Source organism: Kryptolebias marmoratus, linkage group LG17, assembly GCF_001649575.2.
Source record: "Kryptolebias marmoratus isolate JLee-2015 linkage group LG17, ASM164957v2, whole genome shotgun sequence".
NCBI classification, from domain to species: Eukaryota; Metazoa; Chordata; class Actinopteri; order Cyprinodontiformes; family Rivulidae; genus Kryptolebias; species Kryptolebias marmoratus.
In genome coordinates this window covers 23,605,440-23,631,737 of record NC_051446.1, presented here as the reverse complement: position 1 = coordinate 23,631,737, position 26,298 = coordinate 23,605,440, and the positions used below count along the sequence as shown (strand labels likewise).

The window sequence follows — 26,298 nt, the reverse complement described above, 5'->3', positions numbered from 1 at the left end:
AGTTGCTCCAAAGTTTCTGGGACTGATGAGACAAAACTGGACTTTTCTGGCTCCAGTCACATCACTTGTGTTCTTTTTGATAATTGCGGAAGGATACTAACAAATGCATGTCCTTTCTGGGCTGCCATAGTAACAGAACAGCTTGGCAAAGAGGCCCAAGATGCTGCAACTTTGGATATAAATCGATTTATTCTGAGATCTGCAGGCTGCTGGTTCAAAGCTCAGATTTCCAAGCAGGCGTGAAATTGTGCTAAAAGTTTCTCAGGTGCTGAATTAAGTGGACTTTTTAAAAAAAAAGTCTAAATTACCCTGAAGACGTCCCATTAAATAAAAACTAATGAAGTGAGTTTTGTACCTCCCACTCTTCTCCACATATTTACATGTTCTCCTCCCTAACCAACTGTTCCAGCATCACCAAGGAGGTTGAGTATTTAAGCCGCGTACATGCAGAAACTAAAAGGATGAGAGTGATGTCACGGATGTTGCATTATCCCACCATGAGCCACATTTTGTTGCTCGACCTGACGCTGGTTTTCTCCGCCGCCGCTGCTGTCGTCAGTAACAGCAGCGGCGGGTCTCCAACTCACAGGCTGCTCGTCGCCTTCCAGGCTCCCTGGAACATGTCCTTACCCTTCAGCGCCCGGCGGCTGGGCTCGGCCATCCAGATCGCCGTGGAGAAGGTGAACAACAACCCCTCCTTCCTGGGGAACTACAGTCTGGATTTTGTTTACAAGGACACAGACTGTAATCCCAAAGAGTCCCTGGGAGAATTCATCCAGCAGGTGTGGAGGGAAAACGTGACGGCTCTCTTTGGTCCAGCGTGTCCTGAGGAAGCAGAGGTATAAATGTGTTTTTTATACTTTATTGTTGGTTTGTATCTTTACAAAGTCCTCTAATAAAACCTGAATGCAACTTTATAACGTGTAACATGTTCTGACAACTGCACGGTCCTTTTTAAGCTTTCCCTCAGTGATAGAAAAACTAATAAATTTGTCTTTATTTGCAGGTTTTTGTGCAGTTTTAAGTATATCTTTGTAATCTTGTTCCCGCATGATTTTGTTGCATTACTGTTGGTAAAAATAACAAAGTACATTTGGGTCAGTCTGCAGGTGCGCCCTTATTTTGTTGTTGGTGTTTTCTGTAATATAAACACCACTACGTGTTCCTAAAAATAGTTTCCTCGACACAACCCGGATATTTTATAGAAATAATAAAACTAAGGAAAACAAATCCTGACACATCAGCAGTTAGATGTTATTAAAACAAGACGCTCTAAAATGTCAATCAAGATATTTATAACATAATGAGCTACATATTTATGTCATATCTAAACTAATCTGCGTAAACATCAATGAAATTTGAGAAACAAACTCATTTTATTGGCTTTTTTTAATCACAGCTTGACTGTTGTGGTCTTCCTGTTTGTATTAAATTACATCCTTGATTCACCAACTGATAGCAAAAGTATTTTTTTTATTTTAATTGGTCACAAGATCTTATATTGCTTGTTTTCAGTTGGATTAAAATTGTTACATTATTTAAGAAAAAAAATATTTATAGAAGGTTTTGCCTCCGTTTATCCTTGAAAAAGGCCAATATTACCAAAGGGCAATAAAAAAAGGGATGGTGTAGGTTTTATTTTTAAAAACTGGGACGTTTTAAAGCAAATTCGATGCGATTTGTTGCAGCTGAACTTTTTCTAACGAACCTTTGGTCCCAGAAGAGCCTCGGAGAGTCGCAGCATTTATTTTAATTTAAGTTGTGTTTATGTAAATGTATATCAGATTTATTATATCAAATATTTATAAATCTCTGAATACAAACTGCTAGAAAGGTTTGTTAAAACGCCAAAGTAAAATATCTTATAACCAATCAAGACATTTAATTTAATTGTGCTTTCCTGTAAACAGAAAATGATTTATTTTTTAACTTTCTTGTTGACAAAGTTTCATTACTGCTTTAATTAGAGTTTATTTAAAGAACACCTGGTCAGTAAAATAATCTCGTTACCTGAGTGTCTGAAGGTTTCACAGCATCTGTTGGATAATTAATTCACTCTGCTTCTCGAGGACAGATTTACGGTACTTTTCAGATGTTTATATCCAGTTTTAGAGGAACTTTTACTCCAGTGACAGTTCTGTGAAAACATACTTTGTATTTTTAACATTTTACTTAAATAAAGAGTGTAGAATATATTCAATATATTGTTTTTTTTTTTGCAGGCATCTCAAAAAGAGACGAACATGTAACTTATCTATCTATAAACTGAACTGTGAGAAAAAAATAGATGTGAATAAATCAAATATTTTCTTTTAAATAAAAATAAAAGTTGACTGACTTTGACAAACTGGATGTGTGTCTACAGCTGATACAAGATGGCCGCCACAGCCGATGGACCTTGGCCAACACAAAAATGGCTGTCACTCAGTCAATTTTACAGCTATCGACCTGAAATCTGATGTGGTAGTAGCTGGCAGTCATCCCCAACACAATCGGAGCCCTAACAGAATCTGATATCGTCATCATTTTCAAGATATGATTAAAATGATTATAATAACAAAAGTTATCTTAGTTTAAAACTGGCATTAAGGCGGTGGGCGATATGCATTCCTTCAAGAAATGAGAGGTTTTGAATAATATCGATGTTTTCCAGGTCACTGGTCTGATCGCGTCAACGTGGCACATCCCGATGTTCGGCTTCGTGGGTCAGTCCTCCAAACTGGACAACGACGACTTGTACGACTCCTACATTAAAATCATGCCCCCGCTCAAAAGAAGCTCGGAGGTCCTGGTGAAGACCCTGGAGTTCTTCGGCTGGAGCCACGTGGCGATGATCGGAGGCGGGTTAGAGACGAACACCTGGGACAAAGTCGACGCTCTGTGGAAAACGATCGAGAGCCCGCTGAGGGCCAAATTCAGACTGACGGCAGAGGTGAAGTTCGACACCAGCAACCCTGATCTCATCGCTCAAAACATCAAGTACATCTCGAGCGTCGCCAGAGGTAATGGGCCGCTTTTTCTTTTCTTGGCGTCGTCTTCTTTAAATCAGCCCGTTACAAACATGGCGTGACCCTGTCCCTCCCAGTTATCGTGGTGCTGACGAACAGGGAGGACTCCATGTCTCTGATGCTGGAGGCTGAGCGTCAAGGTCTGATGAACGGCGACTACGTCTTCTTCCTGGTGCAGCATTTCGAGGTCAGTGAAGCCAGCAGGAGCAAAATAAATCAACGGATTACATATATGCATATCCAAGCGAGTAAACTGACCTGGTTTAGGACAGGTGGTGGGAAAAATCCATGAAAAAATCTAAAACTTTTCAACCAAACAGTATTTCTTACCAAAGAACCACAAGGTACTGGATGTTGTGGTACCTTCACACAGCTACAATGCAGCCTTGAAAAATATGCAAATAAATAAATAATCGTTGTCTCTTTTATGTTTTTATTGACCTTTTGAGCAGGATAACTTGTGGAAAAACACCATAAATAGCCGGATAAACCAAGCTGCCACGAGAGCTTTCGACATGACGTTTATAATTGGTCAGAAATCCTACGAAGGGTACGAGTACTACGACTTCTTCAAGCAGGTTTTTCAAAGACTCAAAGGACATCCTTTCTGGAGTAACCTAACATCTGAGAGTGAGGCAAGTTATGAACATTGATGGGAAGTTGACCCAGTTTTTGAATCAAATCATTTTTAATACTTTATCCTTCCTAATAAATGTCAGGTTAGCCCCTACTCTGCCTATCTGCACGACGCAGTGCTTCTTTACGCCATGGGGCTGAAGGAAGTCCTGCAAGATGGAAATGATCCATACGACGGCCGGCAGCTTCTACAAAAGCTGAAAACTACAGGAAATATTCGATTTCATGGTAACTATAGAGGAAAAAAGAATTCTCGAGTGTTAGAGTTGTCTGGTTCTATCTGGTGTGAAAAACATGGGAAAAAGCAAAGATTTTGGACCAAACTGTTTGTAGATTGTTCTGCTGATATCCCTGATGTTTAGCTGTAAAAATGCATTATTTAATTATTCTACATGTAGAGTTTTGCACCCATAATCTTGCAGACAGATTGAATAAACTAAGACAGACTAAGAGATCTGGCTCATCCTTCGCAGGCGCCTCCGGACTTGTTCACTTCGACGAAGACGGGGAGAGAAATGTGGACTATTCAATTTACGATCTGCAGTATGTAGGCAACAACATCCTGTTTGTGCCTATCCTCCATTTTGAAAGTCAAACCAAAAGCGTCAGGTAACAAACGACTTCTAATTAAAAACGAACACATGGATCCTTTCTGGATTTTAACGCAATAATGGATAACAAGAAAAAAGCTCTGATGAAAGTTTTGAATTTCAGACCAACGTCGATGTTTGCTTCTGTGATTTGGCCAAAAGGGAAACCCCCAACTGATATACCAGAATGTGGTTTTGATGATGAACTCTGCGAATGGCTGACTAATGGTAAAGCAGAAGGACTTAAAAATAAACTGTCTTTAACTCCAGTTGTAGGCACACACTCTTATTGTTTACCATTTCCTTGTGGTACAGATATCGCCCTGCTGGCAGTGCTAGTTACCTTCCCCATCATCGGTGTAGTGGCCATTTTGTGGATCAGCGTCCTCATGCTGCAGAAGTTTCGGCTCCAAACGAGGCTGGACGACTCCAACTGGTGGATGATCAACTACAGCGACATCACCATCATCAGGGAGCCCTCAGTATGAGCACTCAAGAAGTGCTGGAGAGTGGTCAATATGGTCAATATGTTGCCCAGTTTTGTGTTTTCTATCCTCCAGGGAAACCAGGGTTCATCTACAGGCTCTGCAGGAAGTCACAGCGGGAGCAGCAGCTGTCAGAGCTACTTTTCCAGCAACAGCTACGACCTGAGAGACAAAACAGGCAAAGAGAACATCTTTACCACCATCGGTCTCTATCAGGTAAGTTTCTCTCTGAGCTTACAGTGAGCCTAAATTAAACAGTCACGTATGTGTACATATAAATACTGTAGATATGTTTGTTTTGTGAATCCAGGGGAATCAAGTGGCCATCAAGTACATTAAGAACCCTGCAAGCTGTAATTTCCAGAAACCTTCAATCATCGCAGAGTTCAGTGTGGTAAAGTTCCTCACGTTGTTCTACTTGATTCGGGTTTATTTATTTTCTGCATTCAGACTCAATGGTGTAAATATGTAACATTAATATTTTTACTGCATTTAAATACAGCGGTTTCCTCCTTTCAGGGAAACATGAGAAAAAAAGATCAGTTTTACCTTTTGAAACAGAGAATCGTTGACATAAAGATACAGCTACTCTGTGCCTAATCATCTTAAACTCTTTAAGAAAGATAAAAGAGATGAGACACGAGAACTTGGTGCAGTTCTTTGGTGTGTGCATTGAGCCGCCGAACATCTGTTTGGTCATCCAGTACTGCAAGAAAGGCAGCCTGAAAGTGAGTGGAAAGCCTCAGTTTTTACAACAAAAACCTTTGAACCGCAAATGTTCACAAACTGTTTTGCTCAATGTTGTACAGGATGTTCTGACGGCTTCAGATGTTGATCTAGAATGGATGTTCAAGCTGTCGTTTGCATACGACATTGTCAATGTAAGTGTTTGTTACTAAAGTCTTTAAAGAAATAAGTAGCAGAGTACGTTTTTTTCCAAATGAGCTCAGGATTTTAGACAAAGCTAGGTGACGAGAATAAACATACTTTCTTAATACAGGAGGATGTTTACATATAGTTTTAGTTAACTTTAATAAAATTGAGAACTTATCCAGCGTTTTATTCATGTTGTGCTTATATTTTAGGATTTGCTTTTCTATATTTCAGGGACTGGATTTTATCCACAAAAGCAGCCTTAAGTTTCACGGAAACCTGAAGCCCAGCACGTGTCTGGTGGACAGCCGGCTTCAGATCAAGCTCTCTGGCTTTGGATTGTGGGAGTTCAAATACGGAGAAAAAACCAAACTCGACTTGCTGGAAAACCCCATTTATGAAGGTAAGTGGACTGAAACCAAACTGTTCAGTACTAATCGGACTGCAAAGGATGATGGGAACGCACGTGAGATGAGTCTAAATTTGCTGTAGAGCTGTACTGGACGGCCCCGGAGCTTCTCAGACAGATTGGTCTTCCGTGTAATGGAACACCCAAAGGTGACATCTACAGCTTCGCTATCATCATGTGGGAACTCATGTATAACTCTAAAGCTGGTCCATATCAAGACATCAACCTGGACCCTAAAGGTTTGTGTAGTTTATTCATTTTCTTTAAACACCTACTGTCACATTCTCCATGTCTTTACCATCAAGGTCATCCAAATCAAATGTGAGCATCTATAATCAAGTCTGTTCGATTGGCAAAATATATCATTGCTAAAATGCTGTCATGAATGTAAGTGTTTTTGGGTTTTGGTTCTTTGTTTGTTTCTTGTTCATGCTGTTTTGGATTTCATGCCTCGTCACCATTCACCTCCCCAGTATTTTTCCACCCATGCCTGCCACGCCCACCTCACCTGCTCCTCGTTCAGTCCACAGCTGCATCCCATAATCATCTTCCCTCTGTCTTTATAACCGGTCTCTGTTTTGTCACTTATCACTGGGTCATTCCGTTTTGTCTTCTTGTGTCTTGCTCCTTGCCATGCCCTGTCTCTCGTTTTTGGATTTTGTCTTTGTTAGTTTTGCTGCCACATCAGCCCTTTTGTTTTGACTGTTTTCTTTAGTTAATAAATTAGTTTTCATTATCGTCCGCTATGAGTCTGCGTTTTGGGTTCGCCGCCATATCCCCACCTTATGACAAATGCATGGCAATTCAAAATATAATGTCTTATTATTTATTGGAGTATAAGCAGTTCTTTGCATAGAGTGATGCTGTGGTGTGAATACATTTTCACTATGTTGTGCAGTCTAACTCTAGAGGTGTGCTGTACACTAAAAAAGTTAGGATTTAAAAAGATTTATCAGTTTATCCTTAAAGAGTTGTGGCTATATCACCAAATATCCCAGCAGGTCAACTGATAGATGATGACACACTTCAATAAAAGCTTGTAAATGTTTTAGAATTGCTAGTTTTACATAGAATTATATATGTAAACCATGAACCTGTGTGCAAATTATCATGGCATTTTGTGAAATCTTCAGGAAAGATCCTGAAACACAATGAAGTCAATGAACAGAACCAAAACAAATATCCCAAAACGTCTCAGTTTTGTTGGATGTTTCCTCAAGAGATCATAATGCAGCTGAGGACGCCTTTCCAAGGAGAACCTCTTCGACCGGTGCTGTCTGACCAGCTCTGTGAAGAAAAGGTCAACGCCCTGCTGAAGGCCTGCTGGAGTGAGAACCCCGACCATCGCCCACCTTTTGGATCGATACGGAGGCGGCTGAGGGATATCAGTCCAGAGAGGTCTGTTTTACACAAAAACATCGACCTGTTGTTTTTTTTTTGGTGAGGTTGAGTTTTACGTACAAAAAGTTCCTTTTAAGTGTAAATCCCCCAAACCATTTCGTTTACACATTTTCCCAATCAAAAATAGATTTTTGAGACATCTCATTGACAAACAAACTGACAAAGTCATGTCATAATAACATTTTATATTTTGCAGCCATGCAAACATCCTGGATAACATGGTGGATAAGTTGGAGAAGTACGCAAACCACCTCGAGGAGGTTGTGGAGGAGCGGACCAATCAGCTTACAGCAGAGAAAGCCCGGGCAGATAAGCTTCTCTCCAGCATGCTGCCAAGGTGCAACAAATACGAACTGCATCAAAATTATTTATATCTCATTTTTCCTAATTATCTGCCTTCACTTGTCCTGTTCCACTGATTAGATATATTGCGGATGAGCTGATGGCAGGAAAGTCGGTGGAGCCGCAGAGCTACGATATGGTGACGATCTTCTTCTCTGACATTGTGGGTTTCACCTCCATGTGCTCCGTCAGCTCTGCGATGGAGGTGGTTACGTTCCTCAATGACCTCTACAGCCTGTTTGACGACATCATAAAGTTGTACGACGTCTACAAAGTAAGAAGCACTCAACGTGAGAACTAGTGTCCAGTTAGCTTAGGCCTCTTAAGACACCCCACTTTGTGTTTCACAGCCCACAGAGGGGCCCTGACCCCCACTTCTGACACCTCTGGCTTAGCTTATGGTAAAAACTGACGATAGTAGAGAAAGCTTTTTCTGAAACCAACATAATCAGTGAAGAAACGTAAAAAAAATCTGAAAATCCAACAACCTTCGTAACAAAAACAACCTAGAAATACACTTATTTAAATTCATATCTTACAATAGCTAAAATAATGACTAACCAAGAATAAATCTAACATGCTTAGATAATTAACTGTGATAACTGTCATAAACATGACATTTCTAAAGGTGTCCAACAGTACCTGTGAGCCAAATTATTCTTTGTTTTACTACAAATGTATGAAAATTGAAGAGTGGAAAATATCTAGTGAAGAAGACGCATGCTTAGCTAACTAGCCGCTAGCTAAATCTACAATTATCATTAAATATTAAAGTAGTTTCTATCTATTCTTTAGCTCTGAGCTAACCAGTAAACAAGTGTCAGTATAAAACTAACCTAAAATGCTCTAAAACCTGTCCTCTTTGTGTCTACATAAGGTGGAAACCATTGGTGATGCATACATGGTAGCGAGTGGCCTGCCTATCAGTAATGACAACAAGCATGTTTTGGAGATATCCATGATGGCGCTACATTTCCTGAGCGCCATTAAGGTCTTCAAAATCCCCCACATGCCAAACGAGACGCTTGCAATCCGCATCGGCATACACTCAGGTAATAGACTGTACCAGCAGACAACCAATCAACATCAAAAATGTATTTTTTTTAATTAAAATGTAATTTTCTTGTTGTTGTTGTTTTGTTTTTTTATAGATCATTCATGTTTTTGCTGGTGATAGTTTTGGCATTTCTTTGGGGGCATTCAATTTAATTAGTGAAAGAATTAAAAAGCCCAACAATGGTCTGGATTTTATCTCATATATTCCAAATAAAGAGAGTGAATACAGGAACCTAAAGGCTTTCTGACTCTGGTTCTCAAACTTGCCGTCATGAATGACAGATATGTAAGAAAAGACTCAAACTACATCATTCTCCTGTCAGTAGGCACAATGTAGGGAACAAAGGGTTTGAAAGTCTTACGTTACATGGCTGCAGAGTTAAAACAAGGGGTCGCCTGTGATCTTGACCTTTGACCCTGTGACCTTGAAATCAATAGGGATTACCCACAATGCATGAAGTGTCTAGTTATGCAGTTTGACTTTCTTACTCTACACAGTTACAGAGTTCGAGCACAGAAAGGTTTTCACAAAGGGGTCGCCTGTGACCTTGACCTTTGACCCTGTGACCTTGAAATCAATAGGGATTACCCACAATGCATGAAGTGTCTAGTTATGCAGTTTGACATTCTTACGCTACATGGTTACAAAGTTAGAGCACAGAAAGGTTTTCACAAAGGGGTCGTCTGTGACCTTGACCTTTGACCCTGTGACTTTAAAATCAATAGGGATCATCCTTGCTCCATGACATGTCCAGCTGTACAGTTTGCCACTCTTATGTTACACAGGTTAAAGCTCAGACAAGAAACTGTTCACAGACGGACGGACGGCGCCACACCATAATTTGTCCCGCCTTAGGACGGGTGTATAAACAGAAATCTTAAGAAGTCCAGCTGTAATTAAATGCTTCTTGCAGGTCCAGTGGTTGCTGGAGTTGTGGGAACCACCATGCCTCGCTACTGCCTTTTTGGTGACACAGTGAACACGGCGTCTCGCATGGAAAGCAACAGCTTACGTGAGTCAACACCGTTTAGATTGGCTCCCAGTTTTCAGCGTCTTCGTCACAAACGAGAGCTGGGAGATATCATCCATCGCCGCTACTTTTGATTCTTCTACCAAAGCGTTCCGCTAAAGGACCCAAAAAAAGCCAAAAACACAAAGACGATATAATGAAATTTCATGCACTACAGTACAAAAAGCAACAGATGGTGTTTCAAGTCTTTAAATCAAATATGTTGGACATCTCGTCTCACCCTGGACCTCCTCTACCTCTGAGATGGTTTCGCTGCCTCCTGGACACCCAAAGGTGCAGGAATGTCAGTAATTCAACCATCTTGGTCCAGATTGAGGCACTAATTAGCTCCACCAGGCTGGTTCCTGACACGCTGAAGACTCAAACCCTAAACTTTAACGAGCTAACTAAAGTTTTTATGTGCAGCCCTGAAGATCCACATATCTCAGTCCACGGCAGACATCCTTGTCCAGGCTGGATCATTTGAGTTGGAAGAAAGAGGGGAAATTGAAATGAAGGTGATTTCTCTTCATTATGAACGTTTTAAATTTCTTTTTTTGTTTTTGACACGCTATAACCAGAGTATGTTTTGTCTCAAAACAGGGTAAAGGGTTACAGAAGACCTACTGGCTGCTGAGCAAAACAGGATTCAATCCTCTTGTTGGCCACAACTCGCCGAAATCTGACTGTTTCAAAATACAAACAGAGGTACGTCCAGAGGGAAAATATTCACATATTTTGTCCCCAGTTTGATAAAGTGAAGCACTCTAATTCATTTAAAAGGATGAAATACTTGGTTAAATGCACAAAAACCAAAAGCAATAATTTAAAAAACTTATAGGTGCCACTAAAAACAGCACAAACACTTTTAGCATTTGTTTTAGCATAGCTTCATGGACAGTTTAGTGTATTTTCAGGCAGAAAGACATTAAACAGAGCAGAAAATGAGAGTTTATTCCTAGTTTTTATGTATGATAACATTTCTTATACTTTCACACTGTCTGTTTTCTCAGTTTACACACTCTCTGTTCCTGCTCTGCGAGGATTTTTCTGTTTTTAGATTTAAAAGTGCGTCGTATTGGTCTTGGAGGATGCTTTCCGCTGAGCTGAATTAGTTGTATTTTGATCTGCTTTTGTTTTGTCTCAGCAAAAGAAACTTGGAGTGACCAGAGCTGCAGATGCAAAGTCCCAAATCTTCCAGCCTAAACCAACAATGACTAAAGTGAATATTTAAAAAAAAAGGAAATAGGCGACTTTGTGGAGAGCCTGAAGATGTGTGGAGGAAAAAATGCACGACTCTGACTTTTCAAGGAGCAGACGGAGACAGAAACTTAGATTTTCTCACCATGTTTGATTGATGTTGAAGGTTATTTTATTATTTGTGATTTTGACACAGCTCTTCCACAGTAGATAGTCTGATTCAGTGATCGTTTATTTAAAACTTCTGTTCGAAAAGGTATTTTTTGTGCCACGATGATGATTTTCTCAAGCGACGGAAAAAACATTTTAATGTATTTTTACACCTGTAATATAGGTTTTTATGTAATGATTTCAAACATGAGAAGATTGAGAGTTAAACACAAAAAAGCTTAGATTGGTTGTTATTTATACTTATTATAAATAACAACCGTTCCACTTTTTTATAACCTTCAAGCACATATGTTTTCTTGATCATCCACAAAACCTTAAATGATCTTAATATTTTAAACTCACTGTGAAACAAACCAAAAAAAAGACGGTCTCTCCTGTAAGGAGGACTAAAACTGACTAAATCAAAAATACAGACAGAAATAAATAAATCTCCAGATGAATTAACATGCCAACAAATGAGGAAATAAACTGTGGAAGTAAATTAAAACAACAGAGAAATAAATATACTGTATCTAAAAATAATAATGTTACAATTATTTAATAGAAATATGGTTAAATCAAGATGAAATACATTATCACCACAGTAATTCAAAAATATAATTGGAAATATAGAGCAAATTAAATAAGAAATTAAATTTATTTGTCACATTTTATGGATCAATAATTTCCTGAATTATTTTTAATCTCGTTTGTTGGCAGCTTGATTTGTTTTTTTCTTGAGCAACTCATTTATTTCAGTTTCCTTCTTGATTTTGTCTGTTTTAGTTTAGCAAACCAAACAGATCGGGTCGTTAAAATTAAAACAAAATAATTAAAAAAAAGCAGAATATCAAGCCAAAGCTTTTCTGTTTTCTGTCAGACAACAAGATAAAAGGCATAAAATACCTCGAACTACGTGCAATAATGTCAGATATTTATTAAAAGAGTTATTTGATTACACTAAAGTGTGTGCCTTCTCTTTTAAAGCTCTTATTATTATTATATTTTTCCATAATGTTGCTTTAAAGATTAACAAACCACTTCTGGGTCGTAATAAATGTTTAAACTTAATGTTTCTGTAAAGTTGACAAATTACGGACCAACAACATCAAAAGAACTTGTTCAAATATTTTTATTTGAGTAATAATATATGATTTATATATATATATAAATCATTCCATCAGATTTTAAAGCCTTAATAAGTGCGCTAAGTAAAAACTGAGACAATAAACGAAGGGGAGGAATGGATCCGAACACTTCCTGAGTCTCGGCTCACGCTTCCCTCTGCTTGTTTCATAACGACATCATTTTTACTACATTTTTGGTCCGTTTGCTAAATCCAAGCACAGGTTGATCAGGACCAGAAGCAGGATGAACAGTGACGTTCCTGAAATGAGATTTGTGTTAAAACAGATTAAATTCAAACGCCTCAAAGTTTCCATCCCCGCTGTTGTTGTTTCGTTTTGTTTACCTGTAACGTGTCCGTCGTTCGAGAAGCTGCTACCTGTTAAAGGATCACATCAGGCTGCTGGTTATTTATCTGATTTAAAAACATCACGGCGTCCCTTCGTGATGAAATAAAACCGGTAAAATGTTGTATACTACCTTTAATCTGAAACTCAGCAGAAAGGATCCCCCCGTTAGGGTCAACTTCTGACGACAGAGACCTCACAGTGCACGGGCTCTTCAGGGAAAAATACGTCAAAATTAACTTTTCACTCAACAGATTTGAAACATTAATCTATTTAAGAACAGTTCTGACACATGAAGACATTTTTAAAAGTACGAAAAGCATACAGAATCACTTGTGATTAGGTTTGTGGTGAGTACGTGTTGTTAAATAGTTACTCTCTCATCTCAAAAACAAGATAAAAACCTAAAACATGCAGAATAAAATTGGCTTTATTAAAGAAAAGAGGAATTCTTAAAAGAAATTGGATGAAAACTGAAATCTCGGTTTAAAATGTCCAACTTTTTAGAGTCTTGAATATTTAATAGTGACCCAAAAAAACAAATTGCGACGACTACAGCACCATTAAAAACAGTTAAAACGTGCAAAATAACTAAAGTATAACTCAGTAAATAACCGCCCATGTCTTGTAATGGGACGGACGTTTGTTGGAAAAGCTGTGAAGTTATTTCGTCTGAAAACAAACACGTTTGTTCCTATTAATGATTTAGATGTCAAAAATATGCCAAAACAGAGCCTAGGATTAACATCCTGGAGCTTTTTTTCTATTATTTCTGGTTTGCTCGCTCCAACAAAACGACGGACTCACGGGCTGACAGACGAGCCTCTCTCCGTCACAGATCTGGACCTCACAGTGAAGCCACACGGTGGAGACCTTCTCCAGCCGCTGGAAGCGGAAGGAGTTGAACTTGAACGTGGAGCGGCTGTCTTTGGCGTTGTCGAAAATGGTCACGGTGGTGTCAGCGGAGCAGCTGGTTGGGATAAAAAAATTATAAAATACTGTATTTTCCACACTATATGTCAATGAATGGTCCATTTTTAAACTTTTGTCATATATAAGGCGCACCGGACTATAAGGTGCATCGTCGCCTCCCAATTTTTGTCACTTTGTGTGGACCGCGCTCGCCGTGCTCCATTTAAAATGGGTGATTTCGATGCTCTAGCGGAGCTGGTTCGCCTGTATCAGCGTTTATATGATCCCTCTGTGAGAGATCACAAAGATAATCAAACAATTTAATCTTGTGACAATCAAACGTAAGCGTCAAGCATAAACGCCTCCACCGCCCTGCACGACTCTAACTGAGCCTTAATGCTACGATCGCCGCATCTCTGTAGTTTACCAAAAATATTACAAGTTCTTACATATTTAAGGCGCGCCGTCATTTTTAGAGAAAATTGAAGGCTTTTAAGTGTGCCTTATAGTCCGGAAAATACGGAAAAAATAATAAATCCAGGCGTTTCACGGCAGAGTTTTAAACTGAGCTCATCTTGTTGGAGCTGTTTTGGTCAAACCTTGAAAACGTACCAGTTGTGGACGACTCTCAGCTACTACCACCTCAAACTTCAGCTCAACATCTGTAAAAACCAGCTCAGCTAAAGGAGTCTTTGTGTTGGCTGAAGTCGATCAGCTGTGGCTGCCATCTTGAATCAACCAATGGTTCGACCAATGGTTCATGAGATATTTTGCTAACACACAGAAGGAATGGTTCTAAACAAAGATCTTGTGCGATCATTTAGGATGTGTTGGAGATCATTCTCAGCTGCTACCACATCAGATTTCAGCTCAATATCTGTAAAACTGGCTGCGTTAGAGCCATTTTTGTGTTGGATAATATCAGTTAGCTGTAGCGGCCATCTTGTATTGGGTTGACAGCTGCAGATGTACATCCAGCGATTTCTTTCTGAGAGTTTTATTAAAATCTATCGTCTGGTTTCTGAGATAGTTTGCAAACACAAAAAAATATTATCGCTCATCCTTTAGTGGCGGGTGATGAAGACAAAGGAATGTAACATCCCATAATATCACACCTGTTGATGATGAGACTCCACCTCTTCTTGTCTGTTGAGTACGGAGTGGGAGTGGCCCAGCAGTTGTTTATCACGACTTTAAACCTAACAGGTGAAGACAGTCACAGTTTGTGTAGAAATTAAGGAAATAAAATAAAGGAAATAAAGGAAAACGATCGTGGCTGACCTGTTACTGAGACCTTTTGCCTCGATGCCGATAAAAACTTCCGAGCCGATCTCAGACGTGTCGATCACGTAGGGAGCGTCTTTAGCGTACAGGAACTTGGAGTTCTACGAGATATGTGGATTGTTTTTAAGGCTTCAGACACTAAATTAGTCCTTAACGGCATAAATTCTTGTGATAACCGCGGCATTAGAGCAGTCTCTTCCACTGGAGAAGCTGAATCTACGAGCAGCGACTCACCGTGAACACGTTCAAAGATAACTGTGACCTAAAAGTGCCTAAACTCCCATTGTTGACGTAAACTGTAGCGACTCTAGAAAAAGCAGAGGGTTTAGTAAAAACGCTGCAAGTCATTGTGTCAGCATGCACAGACGGTCCACGCAGTAGTTGTGGTCGGCTCGTGTGCGGAGGCGGTGCTTACCTCTGGCTGAAGACGGCGTTGTTCACCAGGTAGGCTGCTCGGTACATGCAGCTGAAGGTGTAGTTGACCGGCTGGTTTCTGACGGTCAGCGAGGTGTCGTTGGACACGATGGAGTTGTAGAAGATGTACTTGGGGTCTTTGCCCGGCATGTACTGCAAAAAAACAAACATCAGGAGAGGCGGGAACTAAAGAATTGTCTGATTGGCTTGGTGAAAGTTTTAACGAGCCATTAAAAATGACAAGAAAACGCAAACACCTGCTTCAGGCTTCAGCCGTACCTCGGACTGGGTGCCGCAGTACGAGTGGTTTCTGGGCGTCAGATCCGGGATAATGAAGCGATAATAACCTGGGCTGTGAATTCCTGTGTAGCACACGCCACCCAGGGACAGCTGGTCGATTTCCCAGCCGTAAGGACACTCTGGGACGTTGGCGATGATGGCGTTGGGGAAACATGACACCACCACATAGTCTGAAAAAAGGTGCATAAATAACAGTGAAAATGAAATAATTCAATTTATGTTATTTAAAGTCAGCATACTGCAACTTTACTGCTATTTTTATGTTGTGCTTTTTTTTCTTAAATCACATTTTTACATTGTGTAGAAGAAACCTAAGACCATGTTTGGTATTATAAGATCATGAATAACATCAAAAATCTGGACCAAGGCTCGCCTCCTAACCCCAGCCCTAAAAGACACAACCATTTCAGTTGGAGCTCCTGTGTTGTGCATAAGGTACAGGAAATGGTAAATGTTAAAAAAAAGAATAAATAAATACTGGATCAAGTTTTCGGAGCAGATTTTGGTTTGGTCCGAGGTAGAGACGGAGCAGGAAGTGACCAGTCTTACATTCTGTTTAAACTTTAATTGCATTGTCATAAATGACATTGTTTCTTTACGTTTTTAAAGGTTTCTTTTTATTTCCCTTTTAGAAGTTTGAACACCTGCCCCTTTAAAGGTTTTCGTGAAAACCGAGGCATTTTATTTTGAGGCATAAAAAGTAATTAAGTTAATCACACTGAAGTCATTCTTTAAACGACGATTCACTTTAAGCTCTACTGTTAAAAGTTAGAGTAATTGTAGACAACAAGCAGCAAATTTAACAGAAAGGATTTGCTTATTTCTGGGTGATCCAAACCTTTGACCTTATCTAGAAACTAGAATTGATCCTTTGACGCTCCCGGTTGAGAACCCCTGCATTACAAAATCATAGAAGGTTAAGAAAAGGATCAGATGTTGAGCACTGATTTTTGGGATCTGCTGGATGATGTTTGTTTTAAAACGTGGAGTCGTTACCTGCTTTTTGTGGAGAGCACGCCAGCGCAACGGGCAGCACCATTAAAAGAGCACCAAACGAAGCCATAGTGTGACGCTGCGGGGAAATTAAAACCTTCAGAAACGACAGCATCACTCAGGGCTAAACGTAAGCGTGGATTTCTGAGAGAAATGCGACTCACCTGAGGAGGAGAACACCTTCAAATAACTGGATGTCAGAGGACGCTCATGTCTTCGACAGGTGACTGTAGCGTCTGGCTTAGAAATGAACATCGAGACGACTCGAGAAGAGGTTTTATACATTCCCGGGTTCGGGCAAATAGCTTTCAACCATTCTTCTGTCTCTAATTTTCCCCCTGACGAGTGGTTTAAGAGCTCCATTGTGGAGCTTTTTACAAAAGCTCTCTGTGCTGCTCAGACATTGACTTTTAAATGACCAGCTCCCATTGAATTCTCACTCTGGCTGATAGAGTGTTAAAAAAATACAATTTCCAACTACTAATGCAATAAACCCTCAACATTTTTAAATTGTTGGATGTAAATAATTCCTAAATATTTCTAAAATTAATCATTATTAACAAACAACAAAGTACAGCAAGCTTTAAACTGTAATTAGACTCAAAAGAAACAAAAAGAAATGGGAAAATGACTAATATTAAAATGTTGTGGCCTCTGACATTGTTACAGGTTATAACCAACATTATTACATTATTAGGTTTTTTACAAACTATATTTTGTCTGTGATTTAGTTATTATATGTCTACAGCTGCAAAAAAAAAATCTAATTCAAACAATAAACTCTAAGAATGTTTATTAGTTAGTACTTTGTGGTACATTTTTATTTATTTGTGCTTTCAAAAGGGGACAATAGTCGAGGAAAACAGACAACCAAGAGAAATAGCTTCTTGGTTATTAAGTCCTAAAGAGCTGGTTGGTAAATTTAGCTCCAACTCCTTCGTTTTCGGTCCTAATGCTACGCTAGGCTATGCTAGGCTACGTTACGTCAACATGCTAACAGCTATTGTCTTTTAACCAGCGGAAACATTTGAGTAAAACACAATTTTTTAGAGTTTTTTGTATAGTTAGACAAACGTGGCAAAAACAAACAAAACAAATACTGGCTAAACTTTTTTCTGCTTTCTTAATGTACTGGCTGCTAGCTGCTAGCTGCGCTAACGTGAGCATGCTAAAGTAAGCGTGATTGGGCAGCGTTTTCATTCAAAATATAATAAATTTAAGATATAAACATGCAGTTGTTTGTAAACTGTGGTGGTATGGAATATTAATAAATGCAAATATGCATAGTAATAATTATTATTAACCATAAAGCTTGTTGTTTCTAGTTGTGCTAACATTAGCTGCATGGGGGACTTTATCAATTAAAACAAATGCTCAGTTTTGAGGGTTTTCAGTTTAAGTTTCGCTTTTATATTAATAGAATAGGAAAGTAATCACAGATTCATTTTTTTACCTAACTCTAGCTACAAACACAGCTAAGATTGTGTTTATTTTTTTAACTTTTGAACAAAATGCATAAAACATTGAGACACCGAATGGAGCAAACAGACATACGTGGGCACCTTAAAATGTGCTGTCAGCTCAGATTAAACGAGGTAAACACAGTCACTAGTGTCCTGAAGTGGAGGTGAAAGGCCTCTGGTTTTGTTGCAGTGAATAATATCAGGTTTCTCACAGCCTTGTGTTATTAGATATCACTTTTGTCTCGACTTCCTTTCTTAAGCGTGTGAAACGTGCGTTCTAACTGGCCTATTTACAACCGTCACATTGGGTTTCTTTTTAATCTAAAACCAAGCATGTCTGGATTTTTTATGACTGTGTCTCAGTCTTGAAGTAAATTCAGCTCAGGTTCTCATTTTTCTTTATTTTGTTTCCAGATTGTATTGTAAAAAAAAAAATCAAAAAATCAAATGGCTGCTGCCCAGGAGAAGGACACGTCCAAGCTTTAGTACATGAGAAAAGTCAGATCTAACAGTTTGGTATTTCTCTCGTTCTTCTGAAGTATTTTCCTCTCTCAGCATCAAATACTTTTTTGGAAAAACCTGCTGAAAAATGAGAGCAAAGAGACGAAACACTAATGTCCTCTCCAGTATAACTCAACTCAGTAACCTTGCACCTGAAAGGGCAAACGGCAGAGAATTAGCATCTAAATGGAACGATGGGGGGATTTGTAAGAGACTGAGGAAGATATCGATCTAAGAGCGGGTCGAGGGACAGCTAGCATTTCAGCATCTGTAGATGCTCACAATAAGGAGTCGCAAGATTCCTCCGTGTTATGCAAATCCTCCGTGAGAGAGAGGCACACAGTATCTGCTCATGTGTTTGTCCGGCTTGGAGACAAAGGGAAACCGCATCCCTTTTTTGTTTCAGCGTGAAGTCATAAACATAAAAGTTGTTTTGTACGGACAAAACTGCAGCTGACAGACTGATAAAAGTCCGATTTTCACAGGTTAAGAACAAAAAAAAAAGCATTTGTCTCCTGTGGTAAATTGAAGCCCCTATGATTGATGTTTAGGTAAAAAAATGTGTTAAAATAAAAGATAAATGCAATAGTTCTCTCTGTGTGCTTCACGTCACGCAAGTTGTAAAAAGAAAACGTAGGGAGAAAGATTTTTACCTTCTATAAAGTTAAGTTGTTTTGGTTCGAAGAAGACAAACTGTTCCTTCCTCTGTATTAAATAATAGTGATCTAATCTCTCTCTCTGTAATTTTACAAGGTTTTCTCATTCCGCCATCGCTGGGCAAACACTTCAACTCTGAGGCAAACCTTTAAAACCTTTCACACCTGTGCACCTGGTTCTGTCCTCACAGGGACATATTTGTTATTTAACACATTTCCTTCTCTGCACTTTGCTCCATTATTCCTTCCATCTCTACGATCTTCTTCTTTCAGCTGTTCTCTTTTCAGGGGTCTCCACAGCGAGTCCTCCTCCATCTAACTCTGTCCTCTGTCCTCCAACTCCCTCCATGTCCTCTCTAACTGCATCCATAGATCTCCTCTTTGTCTCTAACATCCTTCTACCAGTATCCCCACTGTCCCTCCTCTGCATGTCCAAACCATCTCTCTAACTTTGTCTCCATGTCCACCTTTGTCTGTCATTGTCCCTACGTTTAGAGTTGCTACCCTCAGTCCTAAACTCTTGACTTTCCTCTTCTCCCTCTGTCTCCCGGCACATTTCCCTCCTCCTGGTCTTTGACTAACAGTAGCCCAGTTTCTGCCAGCACTCCGTTTGGTCGTTGTTAACTCGGGACTCGACTGATCCATTATGGCACGTGCCAAACTCCATTCCTCGGGGGCCGCCCTCCTGCATGTTTTAGACGTGTTCTTGCTTTAAAACACCTGGTTTAAATTAATGTCTTGTGGACGTGCTTCTGGAGAACTTGATGATTTGGTGAGGAGGAAAATCTAAAACTTCCAGTGGCCCTCGAGGCCTGGAGTTTGACACCAGAGATGCACTGGCTCGTGTTTCCTAGCGGCTGGTTTAACTTGGAAAAAGGAAAAAGGAGCGTCGTCGGACTCTTAGAGAACTGATTTATTTAACCCTCCCGTGGCCTTCGGGTCAAGGACTTCTCTTCCTCTCTTCAGTTACGAGGGCTTCAGGAGGGTTAAATGAGTTTGAGGCAACTTTGAATAAGTTTAAATGAAAATATTAAGGTGGTGTGCTTTATGTTAGTTCAGTGTTTTCACGACACAGCAGGCCTTCGTCACACCGACAAATCTGGCTGATGCGGACTAATCTGATATTTAAATGTAACCCTGCAGTGAGCAAACTGTGTTTAGCTTTATAAATATAATTATTGCAATCTGCTGCATTAAATAAGTAACATTATATTGTCTTGTTAACTTTAGTTCAAGCATTTCTGTATTACTTCTAATCAGCTATATGTATGAAAATTACTGAAAACCTTTTGTTTTTGGATGATTTTCTTTTATTCTTAAAAAATAAAGACAAACAGACAACTTTGTTCGTTTTAGCTACATGCAGATTAGTGCCTTTGTTCAAATTTACAAAACTACACTTTACTGAAAAACTGTAAGATAGTATTATAAAACAACATATGTGATAATACATGCATTTTTAATATAAATCATATTTACAAAATAAATAAGTTTAGCACAGATGTCGGGTATTAGGGTTTGGGGACTTGGCAGGTCCAACTCGTTCGTTCTGGATGGTAAATAAAATCCCTCCTGAAAGACAAAAAATTAAAGAAATTAAGCATCAAACCAATTTATTTCCAAACATTTTAAATTCTGTTTATAACATTTCTTGGAGTTAGTACACTTGTATTATTTTGTCCTGCATAGAAAAAAGGGATTTGACTGTTTTAGGATGATTTTTAAAATAATTTCTCTGTAATTTTTTTATTTTGCTTTTCTTACAGCGGTTATTAAATTTGATTTTTGTTGCTTCAAATGTAAAGAAAACCTTTTAGGTCGAAGGTGTAATGCATGGTGAGATATTTAGTGTATGTAAATCAGAAAAACACAAAAAAACTCTAATGGAAACTGCTCTGCATGCAGGTTTCTGGTATGAAAACAAAGTTACTCTTTTTTTACCACAAAATTGTACTGGGAGAGAATAAAAACAACTTTAGAAGAACTTAGTTCCTTTAACAATTGTATTTTTTTTTTTTTAAATTCTGCACCTGAAACAGATTTTAGGTCCATTTTTGTAATTTTTGAGGTTAAAATGATGCTGTAGGGGAAATCTTTTCACTCAGATTTCAGTCAGAAAACAATTTTCTGAACTTTTAAGTTGTGATAAAATGTAAACATGAAGTAATGCCATTCTCTGTGTCTGGAAAACCACATATTGGAGCATGAAGTTTAAAGGTTTTGGTGTAAAAAAACAACCTTTGGGGTTTTGATTTTTGGCTGCTGAGACGGTCAGTTCAGATTAAACTGCAGGACTTACTCTCTCCGGTGCGGTCTGCTGTTTTCACGACACAGCAGGCCTTCGTCACACGGACAAATCTGGTTGATGCTGAACGCCAGGCCACCGTCAGGCACAAAGCAGCTCTCGCCGTGAACCAGCCTCCTTTTGCACACCTGCTCACCGTGATGTCGGGCACAGCACATGGAAGCCCCACACTCTCTGTCAACTTTACACCTGGCGCCTGATCGAAGGAGAACAGGAGGTAAATCTCCAAACTGATAAAAGACAACTCTTTTCCAGATCTACGTTTGGACTCAAAGCGGCTCTCTCACCTTCCTGTCCGTTGGGGATGCTGCGGTGGCACTTCCCGAACATGCAGCTGAGTCCACGGACGCACTGCGCATCCCTCCGGCAGTAGTGTCCCTCCCCGCGTAAAGGCACACAAAGACCAAAGTGGCGATCGCACGAGAAACCACGTCCACAAGCTCTGTCGTGGTCGCACACAGCCTGCAGGAAGAGGACTGGATTAAATATGGGTTCCTTACATATCATAATGCAGTTATTGGTTAATTCAAAACAAGGTAGTTCTTCAAGCTTCTTACCGTGAGTGCTTTGGCGTCAGGAGTGATCTCTCGAAGTGCTTTAGCTCCTTCTTTGGGCGGGCTGTGAGGCATGTTGAGCATCCAGGCCCAAATACGAGCTTCAGTGCAGGAGAGGCACAAAAACAGGCAGACCAGGCTCACTTTCCCCAGCATCTCCAAGCCACAAATATCACTAAAGTGACGGGAACGTTCACAAGGGGGTGGCTCAGAACGAGGGAAAGACGTTTCCACAAACGGAAGCTAAAAGGTTGCAGTAAAAGTTTCGGACGTCAGGACTGATGGGATCCATCCAGTGACACTGGCTGGCTCTCCTTCCAGTGGCTTTTATAGGTCAACAGGCTCGACTTCCCCCCACCAAGTTGTTTGTCCAAGCAACAGGGTAGGAGGAGACAATTAGTTTTTAATGGATTAGCTAAATTGCCTGATTTACCCCCTGCAGCTGGAAAATAGTGGCAAAATGACCAGTCATGGAGCGGGGAATGGTGGGAGATGGGGCATGGAATGACTGACAATCGTTTCGAACAATAGAGCTGAGACAAGCATCACCCTCCGTGTGGTTATCTCCGCCAGACAAACAAACAAGGAGGACAAAAGCAAACAAATGAATGACACGTTTCAGTGCTCACTGAGTGACACGAACCGTCACGGAAGGTCCTGGCCCCTGAAACGCGGGGCAAACACTGCTGGCCCCGACTTTTACTGCCGTGCTGCCCCCTACTTGTCCTACTTCAGGCCCCACGCTGGGAGCAATTTGCAGAAGTGCAACCCAGCAGACGACCTCATTAAATGTAATTACCATCAGCTATTAGTCTCAATTTGAGAGGAAATACTGAAGTAAAATCTCAGACAAACTGCCAAAGAAAGATGCAGTCACTTCTGTCTTTTCTTAATGAGTCAAAAAAAAGAATCATAATCATTTATATTTCTTAAGTTCCTGATAGGAGTCATAGTGACCAAAATGTTATACGACAAAACAAGCACTGAAGAGTTATTTTGAATTTAAATGTACTTTCAGAAGTCCAAACATGTTAAAATCAGCCTAATTCAGCCTAAACATGGTGGAAATAGTGTTTACAGTCAAATCTCCTCTTCACCTGTCCACGTGAATAGCTGCTTCAATCACACAAAGATCACAAACTTTTAAACTGATTATAAATGTTTTTCCTTTACGTGTAAATCATGACACAACACGGCCATTTGTAGTTTGTTTCCTTTGCCAACGGGAGGAAAATACCAGAGCAACAAAAGGTAGGACAAACAAAACGGCAAAAACTGACTTTCGAGCAATTCATGCCCCTTTTTTTTTTAAAGAATTACTTTGTTTATTGTTTGTGTGGGGGTTTATTTCAAAAGGTTGTGTTGTTTACACCTGTTTATGCCTGTGCTGGGATTTAAAAACAAACAAACATATACAGTGTACTGGCGGCACTGCGAGATAGTTCACCCTGAATTTTCACCAAGTACTCCAGTTTCCTCCCATGCATGTTAGGTTAACTGGTAACTCTAGGTAAGCGTGAATGGACGTTTGTCTCGTCTGTCTCCATGTGTCCCTGTGATGGACTTGCGAGGAGACAATCAGAAACCAACCAAGAATTCGTCACGATGTTCCCATTCCACAGGATTAAATAAACTGACCCTAAAGCCTCTGGATTGTTTGAGATAACATAATCTCATAGGGTTAGACCTGCTGTGTTTCAATGGATTTAACATGCAACAATAAGACTATAATTTCTCTCCATATGACTGTTTTCTAAAGCAGGAGTGGGCAAACGTTGGCACAGAATGCTTCCTGCGTCTATGGAGGGCGACAGTATTTATTTTTTTAAATGCATATGAAGCCTGTTTCATTTGAATGCCGTCATGCAGTTTTTGTTCACTGACGGTTGAGTGGTTTGTCAACAACATTCAGATTTGTTGGAACACACTTTAGGGGGTTTTCCCTTCGTTCTTCTGGTGATTTTGTAACACAGTTAGCATATTTGGCCGAAACACGACAATTTCTGTTTTGGAAAATTAAACAAACCGCCTGTTAAAAGCAATAAATATACCTGTCAGTTCCAGAGAACATTTGTCTCTTTTCTTATATATTTGTCCAAAATCTGGTCCTGCCAACACAACCACTAATTTGATTAACCTGTCAGGAAGGTTTAGACCTATTTTAGTTCAAAACACAAGACGTCACTCTGCTGGCTAAAACACTACAGACTTTGTTTTCAGTTGCCTCAACGTTCAGCAGAACACACACTGGTTCTCACTGATTTATTTATTTTTTTTTGGCCTGGATGGATACAGTCCAAACTTCTGAACTACTTCAGAACCTTCTACATATCTGAAAGGCTGCTTCATGTTCTGTTAGAACCATGTTCTGTTAGCATCGTGTTCTGTTAGCACCATGTTCTGTTAGCACAATGTTCTGTTAGCACAATGTTCTGTTAGCACCGTGTTCTGTTAGCACAATGTTCTGTTAGCACCGTGTTCTGTTAGCACCGTGTTCTGTTAGCACCGTGTTCTGTTAGCACCGTGTTCTGTTAGCACAATGTTCTGTTAGCACCGTGTTCTGTTAGCACCGTGTTCTGTTAGCACCATGTTCTGTTAGCACCATGTTCTCTGAGGCAGGCATTGCAGACTTCTGTAGCTTCACATTGTTAAGTTCTTATCAGAACAGACTAATGATTTAATTGGTGCTCAGTTAGTCGGAACAATAGCAGCAATTAGTTTATGCAAAGTTTGCATCGGTATCAAGATTACTCAGTCATCTTAGGTGCACTGAGAACGCTATAAGGAGAATGTTTAAAACCAAGAAGTACATTTCGAAACAAGATGGCGACCTACTTTTCTAAATAAAAAATAATCTAACAGTGGAGAATCCCAGTGTAAATGTCAGCTTCCAGCTCCATTTTCTCATCACGTTGTTGTTGAACATCAGTATTTACCCGATGCCAACAGCAGATAACCGTCTCCAAACAGCACCCGGCATGTTCTTTCAGTGTTAATGACTCTGCTAATGACGCTCGTAATGAATGCGCTATCTGTCAGAATCAACATGGCTGTGGGCGCCTGTAATTAAGGACTAACGCAAACAATGGGCGAACTGACGTCTGTCCATTGTAATGGACCTTGACCCCCTACAGGCAGCTGTGAATGGGGAGGCGTTTGAGGAACCATGTCTTACAATGTTCAGCTCGTGAACGGATGGAGACTTTGCAATGAAGCCTAACGAACGTGTGTATATTCAAGGAAATGAAGAAGTTTAGGATTCAACATGTAGAATCATCAGTGTTCCTTTAAAATACACAATAAAATAAGTTAGAAGGCATGTGAAGGAATTACAGCTAAACAGTGTAATGAAGGGTTGGTTCATTTATAAAAAAATAAACTTTCTTTCACAGAAATGCTGTTTTTCCAAAATGCTCCATAAACACAAAACATTTTCTAGAAATGTTCTCATCCACACGAAAACGCAGAAAACTACCCAAAAACACTGCAGTAAATACACAAGGTCTGTGTGTGATGGTGAGACAAAAATACACCAGAAACAGGAGAGACGGCGTGGAGAAAAACTGACGATGAAGGGAAACTTTTACTTTGTGCCACTTTAAACCAACAAGACAACAACAGAGCAGGACGCTGTGGACACTGTGGACTGGGAGTCCTGTCTGTCCAGATAAGGGGACATAATGGACGATTTCAGGCTCAGAATCCAGCAAGAAACAGCTGGAAGAAAGGGTTCTCCTCATGATGTTCAAAACATATCAGACTGAATTATTTATACACAACTGTTGGTCTTTTCAATGCTTGATGTATTTTGTAGATCTTTTTTTATATAATCTTTCCTATTAAATAATGTAACAGTTCAGTAAAGTGGTAAAAACCTTTAGGCCTTGGATTGTTTGGTGTAATAATGATGTTTAATGACGTTTTTTTTTTTGTTCTGCTCTGTTTAAGTTAAGGTTAATGTTTATTTGCCTTGTCTGGTCTTTGAAGTGAAACAGGAGACGAGGGTTCGGATGTAGCCGAGAAACTAGGATCTTCAACACAAACACGAGCATATAATCTGTTGTTGTTACGTCTGTCATGCTTGGGGTCATAGGTTAAACAGGAGGTAGGTGCATGACATCGCTTTCAAATATTGTGTTTAGACTGTCCAAATCAGAACTTGTTCACTCTGGAACCCAGTTTCAAAACAGACCTTTTTGGGGGCGTTTCTGTGTGGACAGAAAGCTGAAACAATTAAAGAATATATGTATATATATATATATATATATATATATATATATATAT

General features: G+C 39.7%; 3 protein-coding genes across 4 annotated transcripts in view; 1 reads left to right on the top strand and 2 right to left on the bottom strand.

Moving 5' to 3' along the window:
- Nucleotides 1-460: 460 nt before the first annotated feature.
- On the top strand, nucleotides 461-12,084 carry gucy2g (guanylate cyclase 2g). Its single transcript, XM_017435959.3, has 22 exons — nucleotides 461-839; nucleotides 2,654-3,002; nucleotides 3,086-3,195; nucleotides 3,461-3,643; nucleotides 3,728-3,872; nucleotides 4,118-4,253; nucleotides 4,359-4,462; nucleotides 4,550-4,716; nucleotides 4,795-4,935; nucleotides 5,030-5,113; nucleotides 5,343-5,447; nucleotides 5,529-5,600; nucleotides 5,827-5,995; nucleotides 6,085-6,240; nucleotides 7,222-7,399; nucleotides 7,599-7,739; nucleotides 7,826-8,018; nucleotides 8,622-8,796; nucleotides 9,715-9,813; nucleotides 10,237-10,328; nucleotides 10,414-10,518; nucleotides 10,958-12,084. Exons 1-22 carry the CDS (start codon nucleotides 462-464, stop codon nucleotides 11,042-11,044), a joined length of 3,369 nt encoding a protein of 1,122 aa, XP_017291448.2. The 5' UTR covers nucleotide 461; the 3' UTR covers nucleotides 11,045-12,084.
- A 202-nt stretch (nucleotides 12,085-12,286) lies between these two features.
- On the bottom strand, nucleotides 12,287-16,816 carry tectb (tectorin beta). Its single transcript, XM_017435897.3, has 11 exons — nucleotides 16,700-16,816; nucleotides 16,539-16,614; nucleotides 15,522-15,712; nucleotides 15,244-15,395; nucleotides 15,063-15,135; nucleotides 14,826-14,929; nucleotides 14,660-14,743; nucleotides 13,440-13,602; nucleotides 12,766-12,844; nucleotides 12,632-12,664; nucleotides 12,287-12,547 (listed from the first exon to the last, which is right to left on the bottom strand). Exons 2-11 carry the CDS (start codon nucleotides 16,603-16,605, stop codon nucleotides 12,474-12,476), a joined length of 1,020 nt encoding a protein of 339 aa, XP_017291386.1. The 5' UTR covers nucleotides 16,606-16,614; nucleotides 16,700-16,816; the 3' UTR covers nucleotides 12,287-12,473.
- Nucleotides 16,817-20,466: 3,650 nt separating this feature from the next.
- LOC112451241 (dickkopf-related protein 1-like) overlaps nucleotides 20,467-26,298 on the bottom strand; it is a 24,872-nt gene continuing 19,040 nt past the window's right edge. The window contains exons 3-6 of one of the 2 annotated variants that reach the window (XM_025009904.2): nucleotides 22,018-22,257; nucleotides 21,748-21,922; nucleotides 21,455-21,656; nucleotides 20,467-20,727 (exon numbers count right to left, since the gene is read on the bottom strand). In XM_025009904.2, coding sequence (XP_024865672.1) covers nucleotides 20,667-20,727; nucleotides 21,455-21,656; nucleotides 21,748-21,922; nucleotides 22,018-22,257 — 678 coding nt within the window. In that variant the 3' untranslated portion in view covers nucleotides 20,467-20,666. Of the gene's footprint in view, nucleotides 20,728-21,450; nucleotides 21,657-21,747; nucleotides 21,923-22,017; nucleotides 22,258-26,298 lie in introns of those variants that run through there. The other variant, XM_025009908.1, reaches the window with a different exon arrangement.

What these genes read in the sequence shown, in the direction of transcription:
- gucy2g (XM_017435959.3), top strand. Translation starts at nt 462, where the DNA reads ATGAGAGTGATGTCACGGATGTTGCATTATCCCACCATGAGCCACATT. An exon ending in TTGCATACGACATTGTCAAT is followed by an intron (nt 5,601 to 5,826) that starts GTAAGTGTTTGT and finishes TCTATATTTCAG; the next exon opens with GGACTGGATTTTATCCACAA. An exon ending in CATCAACCTGGACCCTAAAG is followed by an intron (nt 6,241 to 7,221) that starts GTTTGTGTAGTT and finishes TGTTTCCTCAAG; the next exon opens with AGATCATAATGCAGCTGAGG.
- tectb (XM_017435897.3), bottom strand. Translation starts at nt 16,605, where the DNA reads ATGGCTTCGTTTGGTGCTCTTTTAATGGTGCTGCCCGTTGCGCTGGCG. An exon ending in TGGAGTCTCATCATCAACAG is followed by an intron (nt 13,603 to 14,659) that starts GTGTGATATTAT and finishes TATCCCAACCAG; the next exon opens with CTGCTCCGCTGACACCACCG. An exon ending in AGAGGCTCGTCTGTCAGCCC is followed by an intron (nt 12,845 to 13,439) that starts GTGAGTCCGTCG and finishes TTTTCCCTGAAG; the next exon opens with AGCCCGTGCACTGTGAGGTC.